The 18725-nt window shown below is 45.2% G+C and overlaps 1 protein-coding gene across 1 annotated transcript in view; it reads left to right on the top strand.

The window, feature by feature from the left end:
* Window positions 1–862: 862 nt before the first annotated feature.
* ARHGAP17 (Rho GTPase activating protein 17) overlaps window positions 863–18725 on the top strand; it is a gene marked incomplete at its 5' end in the record, with an annotated part of 23830 nt that continues 5967 nt past the window's right edge. Inside the window, 17 exons of the mRNA XM_010161009.1 lie at window positions 863–902; window positions 5412–5516; window positions 6306–6382; window positions 7475–7586; window positions 7743–7819; window positions 8393–8504; window positions 9376–9444; window positions 9601–9682; window positions 11732–11859; window positions 12250–12361; window positions 12937–13018; window positions 13470–13550; window positions 14192–14305; window positions 14668–14759; window positions 14863–15019; window positions 16228–16470; window positions 18447–18610. Coding sequence (XP_010159311.1) covers window positions 863–902; window positions 5412–5516; window positions 6306–6382; window positions 7475–7586; window positions 7743–7819; window positions 8393–8504; window positions 9376–9444; window positions 9601–9682; window positions 11732–11859; window positions 12250–12361; window positions 12937–13018; window positions 13470–13550; window positions 14192–14305; window positions 14668–14759; window positions 14863–15019; window positions 16228–16470; window positions 18447–18610 — 1847 coding nt within the window. The remainder of the gene's footprint in view (window positions 903–5411; window positions 5517–6305; window positions 6383–7474; window positions 7587–7742; window positions 7820–8392; window positions 8505–9375; window positions 9445–9600; window positions 9683–11731; window positions 11860–12249; window positions 12362–12936; window positions 13019–13469; window positions 13551–14191; window positions 14306–14667; window positions 14760–14862; window positions 15020–16227; window positions 16471–18446; window positions 18611–18725) is intronic.

The following is an 18725-nucleotide window of genomic DNA, read 5'->3' as shown; positions in this document are numbered from 1 at the left end:
AGGCGTGTGGTGACAGTGAAGAGCCAGGTAAGGAGAGATCACGGGTGAACTGAATTTCTCGTTATTTCATAGCTCTAGCAAAGGTTGGATAAAGCAGCGTTCTAGCAAATGACCAGCACTGGGCAAATCTGTGTCAGCATTAAACAACGGGAAGGTTTATGTGTAAACTGGGATTAGAAGGTGTGGAACTGTATGTGTAAAGCTTTGAGTGTGTGTAACAGCCGTTCATGTTCTGTCTGGAAGTTTGTGTAAGCAATAGTGCCCTATTGAGGGCAGACCTCTGCTGAGAATACTGTTTGCTTCTGGTGATCTTGTTAAGTAATAGATCTTTTCCAGCCTTTTAGTATGATGGAAGTCAGCAAAATGAGGTAGGGGGAGATTTCTGAGGAAAGTTATGTGCTTGCAAGATTAAAGGGAGGTGTCCAGGCTTCCTTCTCCACTGTCAGCTGCATGGTAGGGCCCTGCAGTGCTAAAATAGCGAAGGTGGCTGTCCTACATGTCTCCTGTCTGTATATTTCTTTACTTTCGGGTGCACTGATAACATTATCCGACGAAAAACAGGGAGCGAAATTCCAGTGAGGTTACTCAGGATTCCTTTGTGTTTAACCTTGTGCAGTCTGAAATGTTGTTAGGGCCTGGTGTAATGGATTTGGGATGGGGATTGCGGGAAGGTCCGGCTGTCCCAAACACCCTGTGCTGGGGCCGGGAGCCAGCGCTACACACGACTCCGTGAACATGGTGGTGTTATGGTCATAATGGGGTTATAACTTGAAAAGGAACAGGTTTTGTTGAAAGCACTGTATCAATCTTTGATGCTGCACATGCTGATTAGTCTGACAATGGTCTCTTTTTCCTCCCTTAGGGCTGAGAAAACAGAGGTGCTCAGTGAAGACCTGTTGCAGGTATTGTAACACAGTTAATATGTGGGGTTTTTAGATGCTCTTTGTGAAGTTCCAGCCTTCTGAGTTCCGAGGAGTGTCTAATTTGGGGAAAAAATACTGCAAATGGCAGGGATGAAACCAGGATGTCTTTGGGCTTCACAGCATACGAAAAAACTGATATGATTTGAGTGGGAAAACTCAAGGCACTTCTGTTCCTCCATCTGATTGTAAGGCTCGTGAAGGAGGAAGCATTTTTGCTTTTAATTAGATGAACTAGTTTGTTAAGCATATGAACCATTAGTGCTAATGACTTGCCAGTCTGCCTGATGCAGGATGATGAGCTGGGAAGAAGCTATGATTAGGCACAGCCGGTTTCTGTCTTGGTTTCTGTTTCTCTTGAAGAGGTCAGCCTGGGCCTTAAGAGAAGTGGCAGAAACATGCCAACTGCTTGCTAATAGCTAATGCCAGTTTTCTCCGAAAGTCTGGAATTGCTCTCAATAAGTGTACAAATGCTTCTTGTTCAGCGTGTGATATCTGTTCTCAGATTTGTCACACTGACACTCGAGTTGTTTGCAGACTTGTCATCTTTATGAAAGCACACCATCTAATCACAATTTACTTTCATGGTGGAATTCTAGTTGCAACTCTTAGATTAACAAGGTTGACTGATCACGTGGAACAAATTTACCTACAGACTTCTTGTACACAGTTTTCTTCCTCTGGTTACTTTGTGAAAGACTTAAAAAAATGGCACAACATAAATTGGCAGTGGAGGTTGCCCCATCCCTGGAAGTGTCCAAGGCCAAGCTGGATGAGGCTTGGAGCAACCTGGTCCAGTGGAAGGTGTCCCTGCCCATGGCAGGGGGTGCGACTGGTGGGGGGGGCTTTAAGGTCCCTTCCCACCCAAACCGTTCCATGATTCTATCAAGTCAGACAAGTTGCTCCATGGGACCTCAAGTGTAACGGGGATGTCGGATTATCACAAAGCACCTTGCTTTGCTGAAGTTCATGGCTGGTACATGAAAGCCAAACAAATGATGCAAGTACTTTTATTTCAGATCTCTCCAACTGTTCAGATTAAAGATGAGAGAATGTATCAGCCTTAAAACTTGAATCCAGCACAAATACATGAAATGAGCTGACCCTGCTTTTCAGAGGACGGCTTTGTTTCAACCATAAACACCGTAACAGTTTGACAACAGTATTTTTAATATCTGAGGAGATGACAATTAAATGGCACAAAGGATGTTAAAACACCTTTGTAGCCTCCAAGGGCCCGTCTGTTTTCTTGGTTAGCTGCAGAATAGTAACAAGAAGTGAAAGCCAAAAGGACTGCTGCTTGTTGCCAAAAAATTTTTTGCAAGCTAGGCTTTCCCAGGCGCAGAGCAGCCTGGCTACACCCAAGTGGAAGAATTTACTCACTTGTTTGTTTGCTCTTGGGGGCTTGTGGAGGGGAGGGAGGCTCTTATCTAACTGAAGAGCTTAAAAGCATGGTACTGTTCACTCTAGAAGCATGTTTCACTGTGTTCTTCTTTATATTTAGTTCAAGCTTTGACATAGGATTGTCATCGCTTTTTTTTCCTGTTTGCTGAAGTGTGATACTCCCTTTCAAGTATCTCTGTTAAATGTGGTCCTGTCTGAAGACAGGGAGTATAATTCAGCACTGGAAAGGCTTCTACAATAGACACGCTTTCTGGCATGCCCTTGTAGAATATAATAAAGCAATTGTGGGAGGTTTTGTACGCCGCAGATGCCCTGTGGGCACAGACAGCGTGGCCTGTAGGTCACATTTTCACTTCAAAGGTAGCTAAACGGAGATTAGTGTCTTTCATGGTTTTCCTGAGATCTTTGAACTAAAAAGCCAATCAGAGAGTATATTACTGTGAAGTTTTGGGGTCATGTTCCTGTTCTGTTTTCTGCCTTTTGAGTTTGGCATTTGGACTGCCTGGAAAGAAGCTGTTGGGAATATATGTGCCAGCGTAAGCCACCATGCGTGGCTGACGAGCTGTGTCAGTCTGCTGGGGTCTGTTCAGGTACAGGATGTCACCATGTTTCAGGTGTAGGAAAAAAACCTCCTGTGCTCAGTATTTTAAGAAGTCTTGACACGTGACTTTGCAAAAATAAATGCTTTCACAAACGCTGGATGGCTGTCGTGGTTTAACCCCAGCCAGCAGCTAAGCACCACGCAGCCGCTTGCTCACTCCTCCCCCACCCCCCTTCAGTGGGATGGGGTAAAAAAGGTAAACCTTGTGGGTTGAGATAAAGACAGTTTAACAGGACAGCAAGGGAAGAGAGAATAATTATTATAGAGATAAAAGAATATACAGAGTAAGTGGTGCACACTGCAGTTGCTCACCACCGGCTGAGTGATGCCCAGCCAGTTCCCAAGCCGCAGCTCCCTGGCCAACTCCTGGTTTATATACTGAGCCTGACATCCTGTGGCATGGAATATCCCTTTGGCCAGTCCAGGTCAGATGTTCCGTCTGTGCTCCTGGCCAGCTTCTTGTGCACCTCCTTGCTGGCAGAGCATGGGAAGCTGGAAAGCCCTTGGTTTAGTATAAATGCTGCTTAGCAACAACCCAAATATCAGTGTGTTATCACATTAGTCTCATGCTAAATCCAAAACACAGCCTGTACAGCTACTAGGAGGAAAATTAACTGTGTCAGCGGAAACGAGGACAGTGGTTTAGAATGTGTTGCTGGTATTTAATTTTGAAGGTGATATAACAGGGATTCATTTAGTCTTAGCTGCAGCAGTAGACCATAAACAAAACCTTCTTGTTCGTGTATCTTCAGGACTTTTTTGAAGTGGACTCAAGTTTGAGGCTGTTGATATATGCTCTGTAAATAAAAGGAAGTGTCTTGTGCTTTCAGAGCAGTCCTTGGGCAGTTTCTCTGTACCTTATTCTACAATAATAGATTTTTACTAAGTTTCTGGAGCACCTCAACTTAGATTCATCTTGTGGCTGTCAAGAACTTCTAGTCCCTTTAGTGTCTCGTGTAGCCAGTGAAACCTCGGTCTTCCTGCGTTGGTCCTTCAACTCACCAGCCCTCCTACTCTGGTTCTTTTTCACCTTCCCTTTGGGCTTGCAAAAGCTGCTGCTGGGTGGCCCAGCTCTGGTTGCTGCTCCCAACACAGTATCCCAACACAGTAGTGCCAAATAAACCTGTTGGGAGGAAAAACCGCGTCATTCCTACCTGGATGTATGACATTCTCAATGAGAATTTACAGCATGTTCATTAGAACAGAGCAGACTGCCTCCTGGAAAACCAACATCCTGCTTCAGACCCAGCTACGATGCCCCTAACAGGAGCCAGTGCAGGGCATAACAGCGCAGCACTACAGTTACTGCTCTGCCAGCTAATCTGTGTTTATGATTGATAGGAAAGGTGTGGAGAACTATTGCCCTGCTGAAAACGTAATAGGAGTGATTTTAGAGCTGTATCAAAAACTGGCGTCTGTTCAGATTACTTCTACAGATGAAACCTACTTTTTTTTTCCCTTGCTTTTTAAATAGAAGCCATTCCAAAGGGCCTCCTTTTATTCTGGTGAGTCATCAAAATGCAGATAAACTGCATTCTTTTGGTGCTGTGCAGAGAGAGCGAGGTGCCATAAGCAGTTCTGTCCCAGTGCTCATCGCTTTCTCTGCTTTTGGTCCTCTGAAATAAAATAGTCCAGATTCCTTACTTAACAAACTCTTCTTTTAAGGGATTTTAATGTGTTGCCATAAGCAGTTCTGTCCCAGTGCTCATCGCTTTCTCTGCTTTTGGTCCTCTGAAATAAAATAGTCCAGATTCCTTACTTAAAATCCCTTAAAAGAACAGTTTGTTAATGTGTATCTTTGTCATATTCCCACATTAAGCTGTGCTTTAAATACACTGTGATAAGCACAACTCCTGTTTGTGCATTGTCGCCCTTTTTTTTTTTTTTCATTCCACATCCCTTTTGAATCCCATTAATCTCTCCTTGAAAATGCTGTTTTGCTTAGCACTAAGAACTTTATCCTTGTATCCAGTGGCCAGAGAAGGAAACACAATGGAAAGCTGGCGGTACACAGGTTTGGTCCAGTGTAAAGGAGCGGTCAGATATGTCTTTACCCTTCTACTTTTCAAAGCCGTAAAGAAAAAATGAGTTTTCCCACCGTTTTCTCCCTAAGTTAGTGTCTTAGATATCTGTACAAGCTGTTCATCTCGCATGACAAGAATCAGGCTGATTCTCTTGCTGATACAAAAAGCAGGGGCGGCGTTTTTCTCCCTCTTCCACTCTCCGGTCTTGTGAGCATTGCGAGTTCTGACTGAATTGCTGGCCACTGCGGGGGGAAAAAAAGGCAGTTTAAACCTCTTTCCAAGCATTTTTGCTGTCAAGCACTTCTGCTAAGCATCTGAACTTCTTGTAAGCTGTAGAACTTGAGAAATCTGCAACCCAGAACTAAGTGTGGTACAGGAGGAAGATTTTCTGCTGAGGGCAGGAAAATGACTTCTGTTTTTTGTTTTGTTTTCTCTTCCCCCTCTCTCCCCCTTGCTGACCAGATCGAGAGACGTCTTGACACCGTGAGATCTGTTTGCCACATTGCACAGAAGCGATTAATTGCATGTTTTCAGGGCCAGCATGGTACAGATCCTGATAAGAGACATGTAAGTACGAATGCCCTTTGGCTTGTCTTCTGGGACTAGTCCGAATACAGCTCTGGCTACACTTCTAGCCTGAGTGCTCTGCCTCAAATTATCCAAGAGAGGAAAAGCTCTGTAAAATCGTCTCACACGTTGGCAGTATTTGACAAAAGGCTAGCTGCCCTTCCCTGTCCAGATACAGCAGCACCACCTTGGAGTGCAGTAGCAGTGTCGGGGCACTCGCTCGCTTCCGCAGCATGCTGAGTGCTTACAGCTTTCCTAAATCCTGACTGAGGAGATCCCCTGCAACTCTGATCAAGCTCCTCATAGTTAGAGTTACCTTTGTGCACTGACTTCTCCAATAACTGCACACCTTTGATTTCTGCCCCGCTTTAGCAATAGCCGAGGGTATGTTTTCTGAAAGCATTAGAACCAGAAATAATTGCCATTTGAGTCTCCTCCTTTTACTGACTGAGAGCGACCCCCTGAAAACGGGCTCACAGTCACGTCTGCAGAGGGCTGAGTGATAAGCCGGTTGCTTAGATTTCACGCTGAAGCCGCTTGCTTTGACAGTAGCAGAGGTGCATTCTGGGCCAGCCATTCCAACCGAGACTGGGAGGAAAGTGCCTTTTAAAGTCTCTGAGAAGAGGAGCCTTGAGGCACTGTGACTTGGCATTTCTGAAAGTCAGAGCGAGCTGCATGCGTGTGTAATAGAAACCATATGGAAGGAGAGAGAAACCTTAGCAGGGGTGTACTGGGAAAGCTGGAAAGGGTGAGGAGCGCTAAGCTAAGCACTGTTCTTCTGTTCTATAGAAAAAACTGCCTCTAACAGCTCTTGCTCAGAATATGCAAGAAGGATCTGTCCAGCTAAGTGATGAAACTCTGCTGGGGTAAGTGTTTGGCTTTCTAAGTTGCAGTCTGTCATTTTTTTGCCTGCAGGGCTCTGATTAGAGACTTCGGGTACATAAAGGCTGTTTTCAGTCTAATGAAACTAATGTTTCTAGATTCCTTTTGTAATCCAAAGGGAGAAGTGAGCAAGCGTGTCCTCTTTGTGGCTCTGGGGGCAAGTTTGAGGCTTGCTCTGAATTGCATTCCAGAGGATTCTGATTCTCTGCTATCTTAAAAGCTTTTGAAAATGGCTTTTCTCCTCGTGGATTAGTGAAATTGTTATCTCCATTTAGAGTTTAAGATGTAGTGTAAATCCTGCATTCTGCCGTTTTGTGTTAATGACTTAAAACAATGCCAATTTGCATTAATGGCTTCTAGGTGAAAATAATGCCGACTGCCTTATCCTGGCAAAGCGGGTGTTTGCAGTGTACAGGAAAGGGGCTGAAACAAATGAACGCCAATATGCTGAATTCCTAGGGCAAATGTGTTTCCTGGCCGCTGATGGGAATTCTAATGGAGATGGTGTAGAGTGACCTTAAAAACCTTTGTGTGCATTTTTGTGAGCTGTTGCAGGAGATTTAAGCAGGGATAAAAATCTTAGAGAAGAGGGTTTTTCCTTTGAACAAGCTTAACACAAAGGTCAAATCATGGGTTGGAACCCGAGATGGCTGCATATGTGATTGCTTAGCATTATGGTGTTCAGACTTCTTCACATTAAAGGGGCTTAGGAGAAAATGAAATACTACATTGAGCAATTTTCCTGCATCTGGTGGGATGGAAGGATGAGCTTTGAAATAAATACGAACTTCTCTGCCCTTAGGGCCAGTATAATCTTCTCGATGACTTAAAGCCTCCAAAAATGTTGTGATGTCGAAGGAGTTTTAGAAGACAAAGGTTTAATAACACTCCTTGCCTATCCCGAATTTGCCCATGACTGCGTTTTTGGGTTTATGCCATTAAGTAATGCCTTGCTTTATACGACACAGAGCTTTCCAGAGGGGTAGCAAGTGACAGCGGGCCACCACTGCTTTGTCTTGGATCTTTCTTCTTTAGTCAGTAGTAACTCATGTTACAACTTCCCATAATTCTTAAAGGAAAATGCTAGATACGTGCGGTGATGCAGAGAATAAACTGGCGATGGAGCTTTCCCAGCACGAAGTACAGATTGAAAGAGAAGTTTTAGATCCACTCTCTGTACTAACAGAGGTAAGTCCCTTCAGCCCGACTGAAGAAATCAATCTGGATTTACGTACAAACTGAGCAAAAAGGGCTTATCTCATTGCTAGTAATAAAACTGCTTTAATCTAGTTTATTGCAATACACAATTTAAAAATAAATATGAGCCTTGAACTTGTGTTTTAGACAGAGATCCCAAACATTCAGAAGCAGAGGAAACAGCTTGCCAAGCTGGTGTTGGACTGGGATTCGGCAAGAGGAAGGTAAGAAATAAGGACTAGGTCCTTTTCTACTCATGTTAACTTCTTGTTGGCATCTCACAGCATCTGATCTGATTCTTCCATGCTTATATATAATGGGAAAAATGCTGAAAACTCATCTTCTTTCCAGTTCACTTAAAGTGTCAACTTAAGTAAGGAATAGGAGTCTGATTTTGTAACCACGCCATGTTCTTTCACAGCGTGGTATGGAACCGTCTTGTGGGTAGGGTCCTGCGCTGCTCAACTTGCCCTGGCGTCACCTTAAGAGGTCTGAAACCCTGGTGATGATTTAGGTAGTGTTTTCTGGGATTGGTAGCTCTGAGACATTACACACCCATGTTACCAGCTGTGGGGAATGCAGGATTTCATCTGATTTCTGTAGTAGTTTAGCTGTTTGTGAATGGTGCTTGCATGTCAGAAATGTTGTGTTTTGAGCACCTTCCTTAGTTCTGTTGGAAAAGCCCTGGGACTTTTGGGTTTGTTTCCTGTCGAAAGAAACCCATTTCAATGTTTCAGCAATGCAGATTCTTGTTTAATACTGGTTTTCACCAAATGATGGGAGCTTTTCTCCCACAGGTACAACCAAGCCCACAAGACTTCTGGAACAAATTTTCAAGTGCATCCTTCAAAAATAGAATCTCTCAAGGAGGAGATGGATGAAGCTGGAAATAAAGTAGAACAATGCAAGGTATGACGAGATGAGTCTGTCATTTACATTCTCAGTAGCAGCAGCCGCAGTCGGAATGTGGCTGCTTCTGTGAGCCTCACGCGTGGGACTGGCTGATGACTGCAGTCACAGATTCTGTGACTGTTGACAGGCTCCGTGACTTAAGGCTATATTAATGATAGCTGATCTCTCTGAATTGCTTTCATTTAATGAGGAATGTTTTTTTAAGGTGGGTATTTTACACTCTTAGCCTTGACTGAAACATTCAGGGTGTCCGTGTGCCCCTGCGTAGCTAGCTGATCTCTCCGAATTGCTTTCATTTAATGAGGAATGTTTTTTTAAGGTGGGTATTTTACAGTTTTCTGTTTCAGTCTGAGACAGGTACAAGAAGGAACTGTCTTAGCCTTGACTGAAACGTTCAGGGTGTCCGTGTGCCACTGCGTAGCTGTGCGTGAGCTGCCTGAGTGGGATGCGGGCTGCTGAGGCGAAAGAAACGTTCTGACTGCGACACATCGGCGCAGCTCGCCCGCACTTTCACCTCTCGCTTGTCAAACGCTGCGTTACGCCGCAGCTGAGCAGGGCTCCCAAACCCTTCCGGTCGTGCTTGCCTCTGTGCACGGGGGCTGGCTGTGAATAAGACTGCCGTGCAGTCCAGTGGTTCACCTGAGTGGGCAACCGCTTTGCTGTGTGAAACCCAGCTGGGTGTTCTGAATGACTTCTGCTTGGAAGAGTACGTGTGGCAGAGCAGGTGGGATACTGCCTTCCTCTCCTGCCTGAACCAATAGTTCAGGCTTCCTGCAGGCAAAACAAACATAGGTGCTTCTGTCTTTGTACACAAGTGGAAATGGCCTTGTGAATCTGATGTACTGTTTTGCATTCTTCTTTTTCAAAGGACCAGCTGGCAGCAGACATGTATAATTTTGTCTCCAAAGAAGGGGAATATGCTAGATGTTTTGTTATGGTGAGTATTTTTTCAGTACGACTTTGCAGCACGTATGCGCATAGACACTCGATTCTCAAAGATGACATTTTGTGTGCTAAACCTTCTAGTCTTGTATTGTGTGCTCATCAGAAGCTAATACTCTCTTTGTTTTTAAAATGTGGCTTCTGTTCTCAGTTATTAGAAGCACAAGCAGATTACCATAGAAAAGCATTAGCAGTCATAGAAAAGGTCCTACCCGAAATTCAAGCCCATCAAGGTAAAGTAACCTGTGCTCTGGCTGATGCTTTTCCTTGCCTGTGCCACCTATGCACAATATTCTCCTCCTTTATCTTGATTCTCTTGCATGCAGACTGACTTAATAAGGCCATTTTGATCTACTTAACAATTTTACATTCCCAAGCATAATTCCATCTTTGTGTTCTCTGGAGTTCTCCAGCCATATTTTAACACACTAATAAAATATTAAGGTTCTGTGTTGTACCCAGGAGAGTAAAGGAAGGGTTCTTCTATTTGCTTGCACTTTTTCCTTGATAATCGTGTGACCTTTGCCAGTTCACACGTGGCTTTGTAGGCCAGTGAAGGTTTTGTTGTGATTTAGGAACTTCTGAGGGTCCTTGCTTCTTGAAGGATTACTGGACAACTGTCAAAAACTCCCCTTATTCTAAGGAGCTTGACTTTTCTTCGTCCTTCCATGCAGTACGTTATCCCAGTGCGTGTGCTGTGCTACAGCTGGCCACCAGCGGGTTCGGATTGTTGCGTTGACTACCAGCAGTTCAGAAAAGCGAGTAATACAGCTTCAGCTCTTCCCCGTGCTGCTAAGCTTCCTGTTGTCAGCAGGAGTTCAGGTGTATCGTTCACGGTTTGGTGTGAAGATGCGCTCAGTGTGTTCAAATTGCTGTCTTAAACACTGGCTATGCTGTCCCTTAATCCGCTAATTGCTTTGAACGAGGGGTAGGCTGAACAAAGTCTGAGCAAACTGTAATTGAGCTGAGCAAGACTCCAGCATCTTCACTTGTGGACCACATGCAGCTTGTAAAAGAGGAACCATTAAGCCAACTGTATCAAGAAATACGAGCGTCTTGCTGGCAGATGATGCAGGATACCTGCACTCTGTAGATCTGACAAGGTAACACCACCAAACGATGCTTACGCAGCGTCAGGGCTGCGTTGTGGCTGTGTGGAAGGTTCCGTGTTCGCTGCTTTAAACTTGTTTAGCTCTGTACAAAGCTGTGATGCAATGAGTGTTCATTGGCCTTCCTAGAAGGGGAGCTAGAAGGCAGGGTGCCTAAGTGGTCCGGTGTCCAAGATCTCAGCGTAGGGTGTGACATCAGTTGTTTCTACCTGTAGTGCAAATTCCTGTGAGTTTGAACATTTACTGAGATTTCTCTTCCTCACGTTTGCTGTAACTTGCAGAACTGGGGAAAACGGCAGTTGCCTCTCGTGTGTTAAGCCCTGTGAGGGATATGGTTGATGTGGTTTTGTAAGCAAGAAGGGTAAATTAAACCCTTTGCAGAAGCATGCTGTTTCTTCAGAGGACTCTCACAGTCTTTATCTTTCTTGACCTTTTTTACACACAAAAGGAATAATGCATCTGTGCTACCAGTAACCTCTTATGGCTGCATTTTTTCAATTAAGAGAGCAGAAACGGGTGAAAAAATAAATTGTAGGAAACAAGAAATTCACACTCAGTGTGGAGAACCTTGTGCCAATTTTGGCTTTTGGAGTGAAGCAATGATTGAGAAATGGAACTGAAAACTTGTGCAAGCATTACAGTGATGGGCCGTTGCCATGGGAATTCTAATGTAAGGCGTGGGGGCTGTTAACATCCATTTTACGTGTCTCATTCTGTAAATCATCAATAAACCTCCTGTTAGCAGATGGTTTTATCCACCTTAAATACTGTTAAAACTAAAATCAGCCCAGGTCATGCAATCAAGACAAAATTTTTCCTCCAAGACTCCCAAACTTAAGCCTTTTGGTGTCCTGGCAAATCAGGACACCAAAACGTTCAGCCGCGCAGTGGCACTTGTGGTGAGGCCTTGTGGGACATGCGCTCCCAGTTGTGCAGAGGATTTCTGTGTGGTGTTCCATCCAGAACAATGCAGAAGTTTCTTTTTCTTGAACACCAGCAGGCTCGTTTTCCCTTTACTCGGGATGCAAGGGACTTTACCGACCGGGGGCTGTAAACTCCTACTGTATTCTGAAATCTCCTTGCTGTACTGCAGGCTTTCTTCTTTTCTTGTCTGGGATGTAATTCAAGGGTTTGTTAGATACTTTGCTTAGTGTTTTGATACTCTCCAACTAGACAAATGGACTGAAAAACCAGCTTTTGGAACTCCATTAGAAGAGCATCTCAAGCGCAGCGGTCGGGAAATCGCGGTCCCTATTGAAGCTTGCGTAATGATGCTTCTGGAAACGGGGATGAGAGAGGAGGTAGGCAATACCCTATCACATGCTACGAAGGGCGGGAAGCAAGAGCTCAGTGAAGTTTGGGGACTGGTGTCTGTATCGTGAAGTTGCTTGAGTAATTTTGTTAATTGGTGTAGATGATAAATCTTTTGCAACAGAATAACCTTCAGTACTATTTGAGGTATCTTTGGGATGAATGCACCGGGAATGAAAAATTAGGCATGGGCCCAGGGTGTGAGGTGGTGGCATCATCAGGTGGCAGTGACATACTAAGAGCCACCTAGATCATAATGATGTGAGGTGAAGCCACCCAGGTTCAAACTGTGCCGAAGAGGCTGTCACAGCACTTGGACTGCTTCGTGCCTGTACCGACGCGTCGCTACCACTCACGTACGTTTGACTTCCCTTATGCAGGGCTTATTCAGAATTGCTGCTGGAGCCTCCAAGTTAAAAAAGCTGAAAGCTGCCTTGGATTGTTCAGCTTCCCAGCTGGATGAGTTTTATTCTGATCCCCATGCTGTTGCAGGTACTGTGAATGCTCTGAGTCAGAACCAGGTACGCCAGGTGACAGCGCGAGTTTACGCAGTTTGTTCAACTGTTGGCTTGCTGCGTTGTCCGGTGTTGCTGTCTGCAGATAAACTATGAGTGGAAATCAGTGAAAGTTCACTGCGTAACTTAACAGATCAGTACAAGGGACACACACCCATCACACTTGATGGGTTCAGGTCTGCGTGACAGAGTCCTGTTTAAACTTCAGGTGACCATAGTAATCCAAATATGGCATTTCCTTTCACAACAAGAGTTAACGTGATCGAGGAAGATGAGAGCCATAGGTAGACCTTTAATAAGGTCTAGGCCTTTCTTCTGAAGGGATGATTCATAGTTTTATATTTGACATTTCTGTCAAATTACAATAACTACTGGAAGACCTTGTGTGTTAAGTGCTGAGCAGATACACCCTGGATGTGTCGGGTCTTCCCACTGTGTCACTGGAACTTGGGTCCTGTTGCACAGGTAGAATTGCAAATCTGAGGACAGGATTTTTCAGGAAGACTGAAAGCATTGGCTGAGAAGCTTGCCTATTCCTCGTCTTCCTTGCAGGTGCCTTGAAATCCTATTTGCGAGAGTTGCCAGAACCCTTAATGACCTACGGTCTATATGAAGAATGGACACAAGCTGCGAAGTAAGCATCCTAAAAATAGTTACGTAGGAAAACATTCTACATCTCTCTATCAATTTTGGTTCTTCCTATAGGTATTCGTAAGAAAAGAAAAAGCTCACAGAGCTTATTTTCTCATTTCTGCTCTCTCAGGTAAACATTTTGTGTAGCGAATTATATTTACATGTGTTGTAGCTTAATACGGATTGCAGAAAAATGTGGTGAAATACCTAGTTTATATTTAATTGTAAGGCTGCTTCAGACTGTTGGCTGCGTAGCATTGGTGCTTCAGCAGTTTTGTTGCAGGTAAGATAATTGAGGGGTTTGACTAGCAGGTTACTGAATTACTGAATACAAACCAGAGCAGTTATTTGGTGTAAGTGGAAGGTTACAGAGTCATCTCTTTGTGCATTGCAGAAACAACAATTTTCTGATCTGAACGTAAGATGTAACGCAACTTTTTTTTTCCTTTCAGCATTCAGGACCAGGATAAGAAGCTACAAGAGTTGTGGAGGATCTGTAACAGATTACCGAAGCATTATCATGCTAATTTCAGGTAGGTATGCCTTGCAGCACAGCGCTTTGGTGCCTGAGGGCTGCGTTTCACCGGCACTGGTGGTGGTACTCAGGTGAACTCAGTGGTGGCTGTAAAGAGTAGCGATGCACCGAAACCTTCTACAGAAGGGTCGTGCTGTTGGCAGTAGTGCCTGACTGCTCACCAGCTGTGCTCTTCAGTGTACTTTCCAGTCTTAGACGTCACGCAGATGTATCTTCCACGTGTGATCTTTCCTTTTGGTTTTGCCTTCTGGGGATGAATCAGAACAGAACGAACTCTGGTGACTCCCAGAAGTGTGGAGGCTCCCTTACAGGATATGAAAAGGGCTGTCAAATAGGCATTCTCCATCTCCACGTTTGTTCTGAAAATATGAGGTTTCTCTAATTCCACTTTGCTCTTGCTCTGCTGGTGCAGGAAAACGTGGCATTGTGCTAGGTGAGGTTAAACCACACCAGTGGGAGAGGCTTCCCTTCCTACCCAGTTGAGCTCTCACTGTCCACGAGTAGAAACTCGGTAGGCAGCCACCAAGCAAGAAGGCTGTTTGTCTGTCTTCTGTTTTGCTGGGAGCTGTCTTTACGAGCTCTTGAGTTTTTACTTAGTTGCTTTCGAGAAATGCTCTTAGTTCCTGTTCCCTTTTGTAGGTATCTGATCAAATTTTTAGCAAAGCTCGCACAGAACAGCGATGTTAACAAAATGACGCCCAGCAACATCGCAATAGTCCTGGGCCCCAACTTGTTATGGGCAAAGAATGAAGGGTGAGTTGCTTTAGGAGAGCTACAAAACAGACCTCCCGTGAAGCTGTAGAATTTCTTGTCAGATTGTTTGGAGTCCTGTGAACTATTCACAGCAACAGACTCTCTGCCCAAAAACCAGTTCAAACGTTCTTTCAACCAGCTGGTGCCTCTGGGGCCTGTTAGGCATGCTTCTCCTTAGGAGCGTTCTCTGTGCTGTGAGTGGTACTGCACAGTCTAGACTCCAGCAGTGTGAAGATGCTCCTCATGTGGTACTTGGGAGTCTGGATGCATCATGATTTGTCACTTAGGTAATAGGAATTTTTAATTCATTTTCTTACTTTGCTACAACTCTGTATCAAGTGTTGTACAAATTTCTTCTGTAGATCCCTTGCTGAAATGGCAGCAGCAACTTCTGTCCATGTGGTAGCAGTTATTGAGCCGATTATTCAGCACGCAGACTGGTTCTTCCCTGGAGGTAAATTCTTGACATAGTTGAAAGAATTCTGTCCGTGGGATGGAGGTGAACCTGCCATGGCCTTTTGCAGGGCATGTCTTAGGGGGCGTTCTGTTTGTTTCAGATCAAGATTTCAATGTGTCTGGGGCATTTGTGGCAGTTCCTGCTGTTAATTCCAACCACTTGTCACACACTGGGAATGAGTATGAGTCTGGGACACTGGAACGGAAGAGGCCTGTTAGTATGACTGTGATGGAAGGGGATTTGTTGAAGAAGGAGAGGTATGTTTCATCCTGGGGCTCGGTTTCAGTTATTAGCCCTCCCCTGAGAAACAGACTACAGAGGAGGCTGTCATCGACGCACCTTTATCAGTCTCAGGAGGAGAATTTCGTGGGAGTATTGTAGGTAACAGTAGTGATTTATTTCCCCCCGTGTTGTTGCAGCCTGAGGAAGGTTCAAAGGTAACGAACTGGTATTTCCTTCCAGTTACACTCGTTGCGTGATAACAACCAAGCAGATAATTACTGCTTCCACTTACCACTTTCCTATTACAGATTCGGGGGGTCTAAAATCCACTGAAACGAAGTGTGTATGGTAGTATTGATCAGTATCTAACCTCTTATATTCCGTGGCTTCTTTTCCAAAGCCCATAAGCTGAGGTGGTGTTACCTGGTGCCTTCATGATAAGACTTCTGAGTTGATGATGGTACAGTATGCCACAGCAGGCAGTAGAACGCTAAAAAATACAAACCCCATGTTGTTTTCTCATATAACATGTAGTGGAACGTTCGTTTACTGTCACTCATACCATGAATATTCCAGTGATGTGCTGTTTTGTTTTTAGCCATTTATGCAGACGTTAAATTGTTACCTGAATGCTGTCTGTGCCTAGCCACGTACAGATTTATCAGCACTGACAGAGGAGGAGGGAAATCAGTTCAAGATTCATCCTCTTTAACACAAAAAGAATAAAATTAAATTCTAGCATCAGTGTGCTGCGTGCATTCCAAAATCTGGTCGAATTGTAGCCTGTTCATCCATACTTCTCCTTGAAACGCAAATCACAGCATATATCCAGTGGCTGTTTTCTGTCTGTCTTGAAATCTGTGCCGCAGCTTAGCGTGTAATACAAACAAAATTCATGTGGCAAAATACACCCAGTGAGGAGATACTCTGGTGTGTAAGCAGATGTGTGTGTTGACATGTCAGACTCCTGACTGGCTTGACCTCATTGTCATCGATGTCTGTCTTCAAATGTAGTTTAGTTTGTGCCACTTACGTTTCGCTTACCCCTCTGTGTGGATAAGCCAAATAATGTTGCATGTCTTAACGGTGTTCCATGCAGGAAGTTGAAGCTTTCCTCGTGGCAGCTTTGCATGCTGAGCGACAGGGGTTGCGTTTGTCTGTGGGTTGTAACATCGGTTGTCCTGTTGCTTTAGTTCCCTGGTGTTGGCTGGTGTGGTGTGTTTACTCTCTCTTCTTTCTGTAGCTTTGGTGTCAAGGTTATGGACTTCCAAGCGAATCCTCGGAGATGTGGCACTATAAATAGAAAGCACACATCCCCAGCTTTCCAGCCACCCCTGCCACCCACGGAGGCTGGCATGCTGGCTCAGTCTGGAGCGGAGCAGCACTCACAAGCTTCCGGGGCTGAAACAAGCCCGGTGGGTGCTGGTTTTGCTCTCTCTGCTGGCACAGCAGAACACTTACAAAGTCAAGGAAATGAGGATGTCAGGTAAGAGGCATGGCTTCCGCTGGCAGCGGCTTGGCAGGCGGCTTCAGCAGCAAACTGATGTCCACTGCATCTGCTTTGCAGGGCACCTCTCCCAACGGGCTTGCATGTTGGCACGTGTGGAGCCTGCGCAGAGGTGGGCAGAAGCACTGTGCAGGAGCTCTCTTGCTGTGTGTATTGTTCCAGAATCGGCCTCCTAAAATAAGACAATTCTTGGTGGGGGGAAAAAGATGACGACAAATGGTGAAAAAGCCCGTGCTGCCCCTGCACGCGTTGGCCTTTCCAGGGTGTACTCTGGAGGCGTCCACGCCGTGTGACTGTCGGTTTGCTGCTGAAAGAACAAAACCTACCGGTGGCAATGCTAGAAACCTGTTGGTCTTGTTTGTTGTTACTTGTACATGTTATCTGGATTTGTCTTTTTGTATTTGTCTGTAGCAAGTGTTAGCGGTGACCAGACTTTCTTGCTAGAAAACTGGAAGTTGGTTTATCACATTTCAGTTTTGGTTTCTGTAGGATAAGCATATAACCAGGCGTTTTTGCTACTTATTTACTGTTGAAGCTCTGTGCAGTCATGTCCCCAGTATTAGTATTCATGGACTCCAGGACTGATTGCAGTAGCCTTGACTCTTCCTTTCATGTATGGTGAAAGCAGCACTTTGTGTTCAGCATTTCTGTGGTCCGAGAGATGTAACAACGCCGTGTAAAGGCCTGCAGTGCTCCCCAGACATCAAGCTCTTGCACTGCGTCTTAGGATGAAACACCACCGTGGAGTTGGATGCAGTGCTGACTCCTTTGCGCGTAGCTTTTGTTCTTAAGTGACATCAACTTCTCGTTTGGAAATCCCCAGAGACTAGCACATTCTCTACAGCTGCCTTTTGTGGCATAGGCAGCTAAAACAAAACCCTGAGAGCAGTGTCTAATTAAAATCCACAAAAACTCTGCGTTCAAGTACTTGCAATTTATTAATGGCATCTGGAGAAAATGAGGATTGCAACGTAAAAGTGACTGGAAGGCGTTAGTCCTCTTGCAGCGATTAGGATGCTGCAAGAGATCAGAGAGAGAGATGAGTGATGATGGCAAGTGCATGGGAAGAGGAGGGGACACTGCCCAGTACCCCCTCGGCTGGTTCACATTTCAGTGCTGTGTTTCCCCCGGTTCTGTTGTCTTCATCACCGAAGGTCTGGAAGAGCTGAGTTGTCCTGATCTGAATCTCAAAGGTTTTGCAGGGTTTGCTCCCTCCTGACGAGTTCTGGTCTCCCAGCAAGGCAAAAGCTTAATTCCAGGCAGGATGAGAGAAGGCTTCAGCCAGCCAACAGCAGGAACGGAACCTCTGCTCTCTCCATACCCAGCTCTCACAGTCCCTGGGCCCTCCTAAGGGCTTCCAAAAGCTACAGGGACTGCAGCGACAAGGACATCGTCTCCCTCACTCCACGTAGCGAGTTGGTTCACCTCCTTAGCTGTTTTCTGGCAGAGCTTCAGATTGCCATCCCTTGGTCCCTAGTAGCCAGGTCTGCCGGATGCCTGCCAGCAAAGCGGGGGTGATGCTGGGACAGCGTGTTTTGAAAAGGCTAACAGAGGGGTAATAGGTATATTTGAGTGAGAAAAATTGGAGAAGTAATTTCGTGTGAACTTTGGCGCTGGGAGTCTGTTTTTAAAGGATCCGCAAAAGCTCTGAGGGTGCATTAGCACGGAGACTGCTCCTAGGTATGGCGTTCACACAGGTACGATGACGCTGCAGAACTGCCTGGATTCCTGATCCCGTTGTGGTAATTAATTGTTTGATCAGCCTAAAGCCTACTTCCCACTTGAAGAGAAGTAGCACTGTTTAGTCTCGGGGAAATACCAGCCAGTTCAGAGGTTTTTGTGAAGAGTTTGAGGGTCAGGACTAGCACAGTTCATGACGTGAACCTGGACGGGTGCAGCTGATCTGGGCAAGGCGTTTTACAGTCATCGTCTAACTTAGGATTTTTACTTTTCAGTACCTCAAAACCTAAGGACAACACGTCTTCAGCTACTCCTCCCCCCGTGAGAAATGGCGGGCACGCAGGCACTGTCCAGAACCAGCCAACGAGTGGCACTAATCAGCTTTCTGTTAATCAGCCACAGAACGCAGCGGGTCCCAGTCCCCATTCACTGAGGAGAGGTGGGTGGTTCATTTGGTTTTCAAGCTGCTGAGTTCCGATTGGCTATGTACCGCAAAAATGCTTACTGAAATGACTTTATCAGTGTCTGTCCCTTTATTTCAGGCAGTGGTTTAA

The sequence above is a fragment of the Eurypyga helias genome, unplaced genomic scaffold, assembly GCF_000690775.1.
Source record: "Eurypyga helias isolate BGI_N326 unplaced genomic scaffold, ASM69077v1 scaffold3591, whole genome shotgun sequence".
NCBI classification, from domain to species: Eukaryota; Metazoa; Chordata; class Aves; order Eurypygiformes; family Eurypygidae; genus Eurypyga; species Eurypyga helias.
This window is presented reverse-complemented; position numbering and strand designations above follow the sequence as displayed.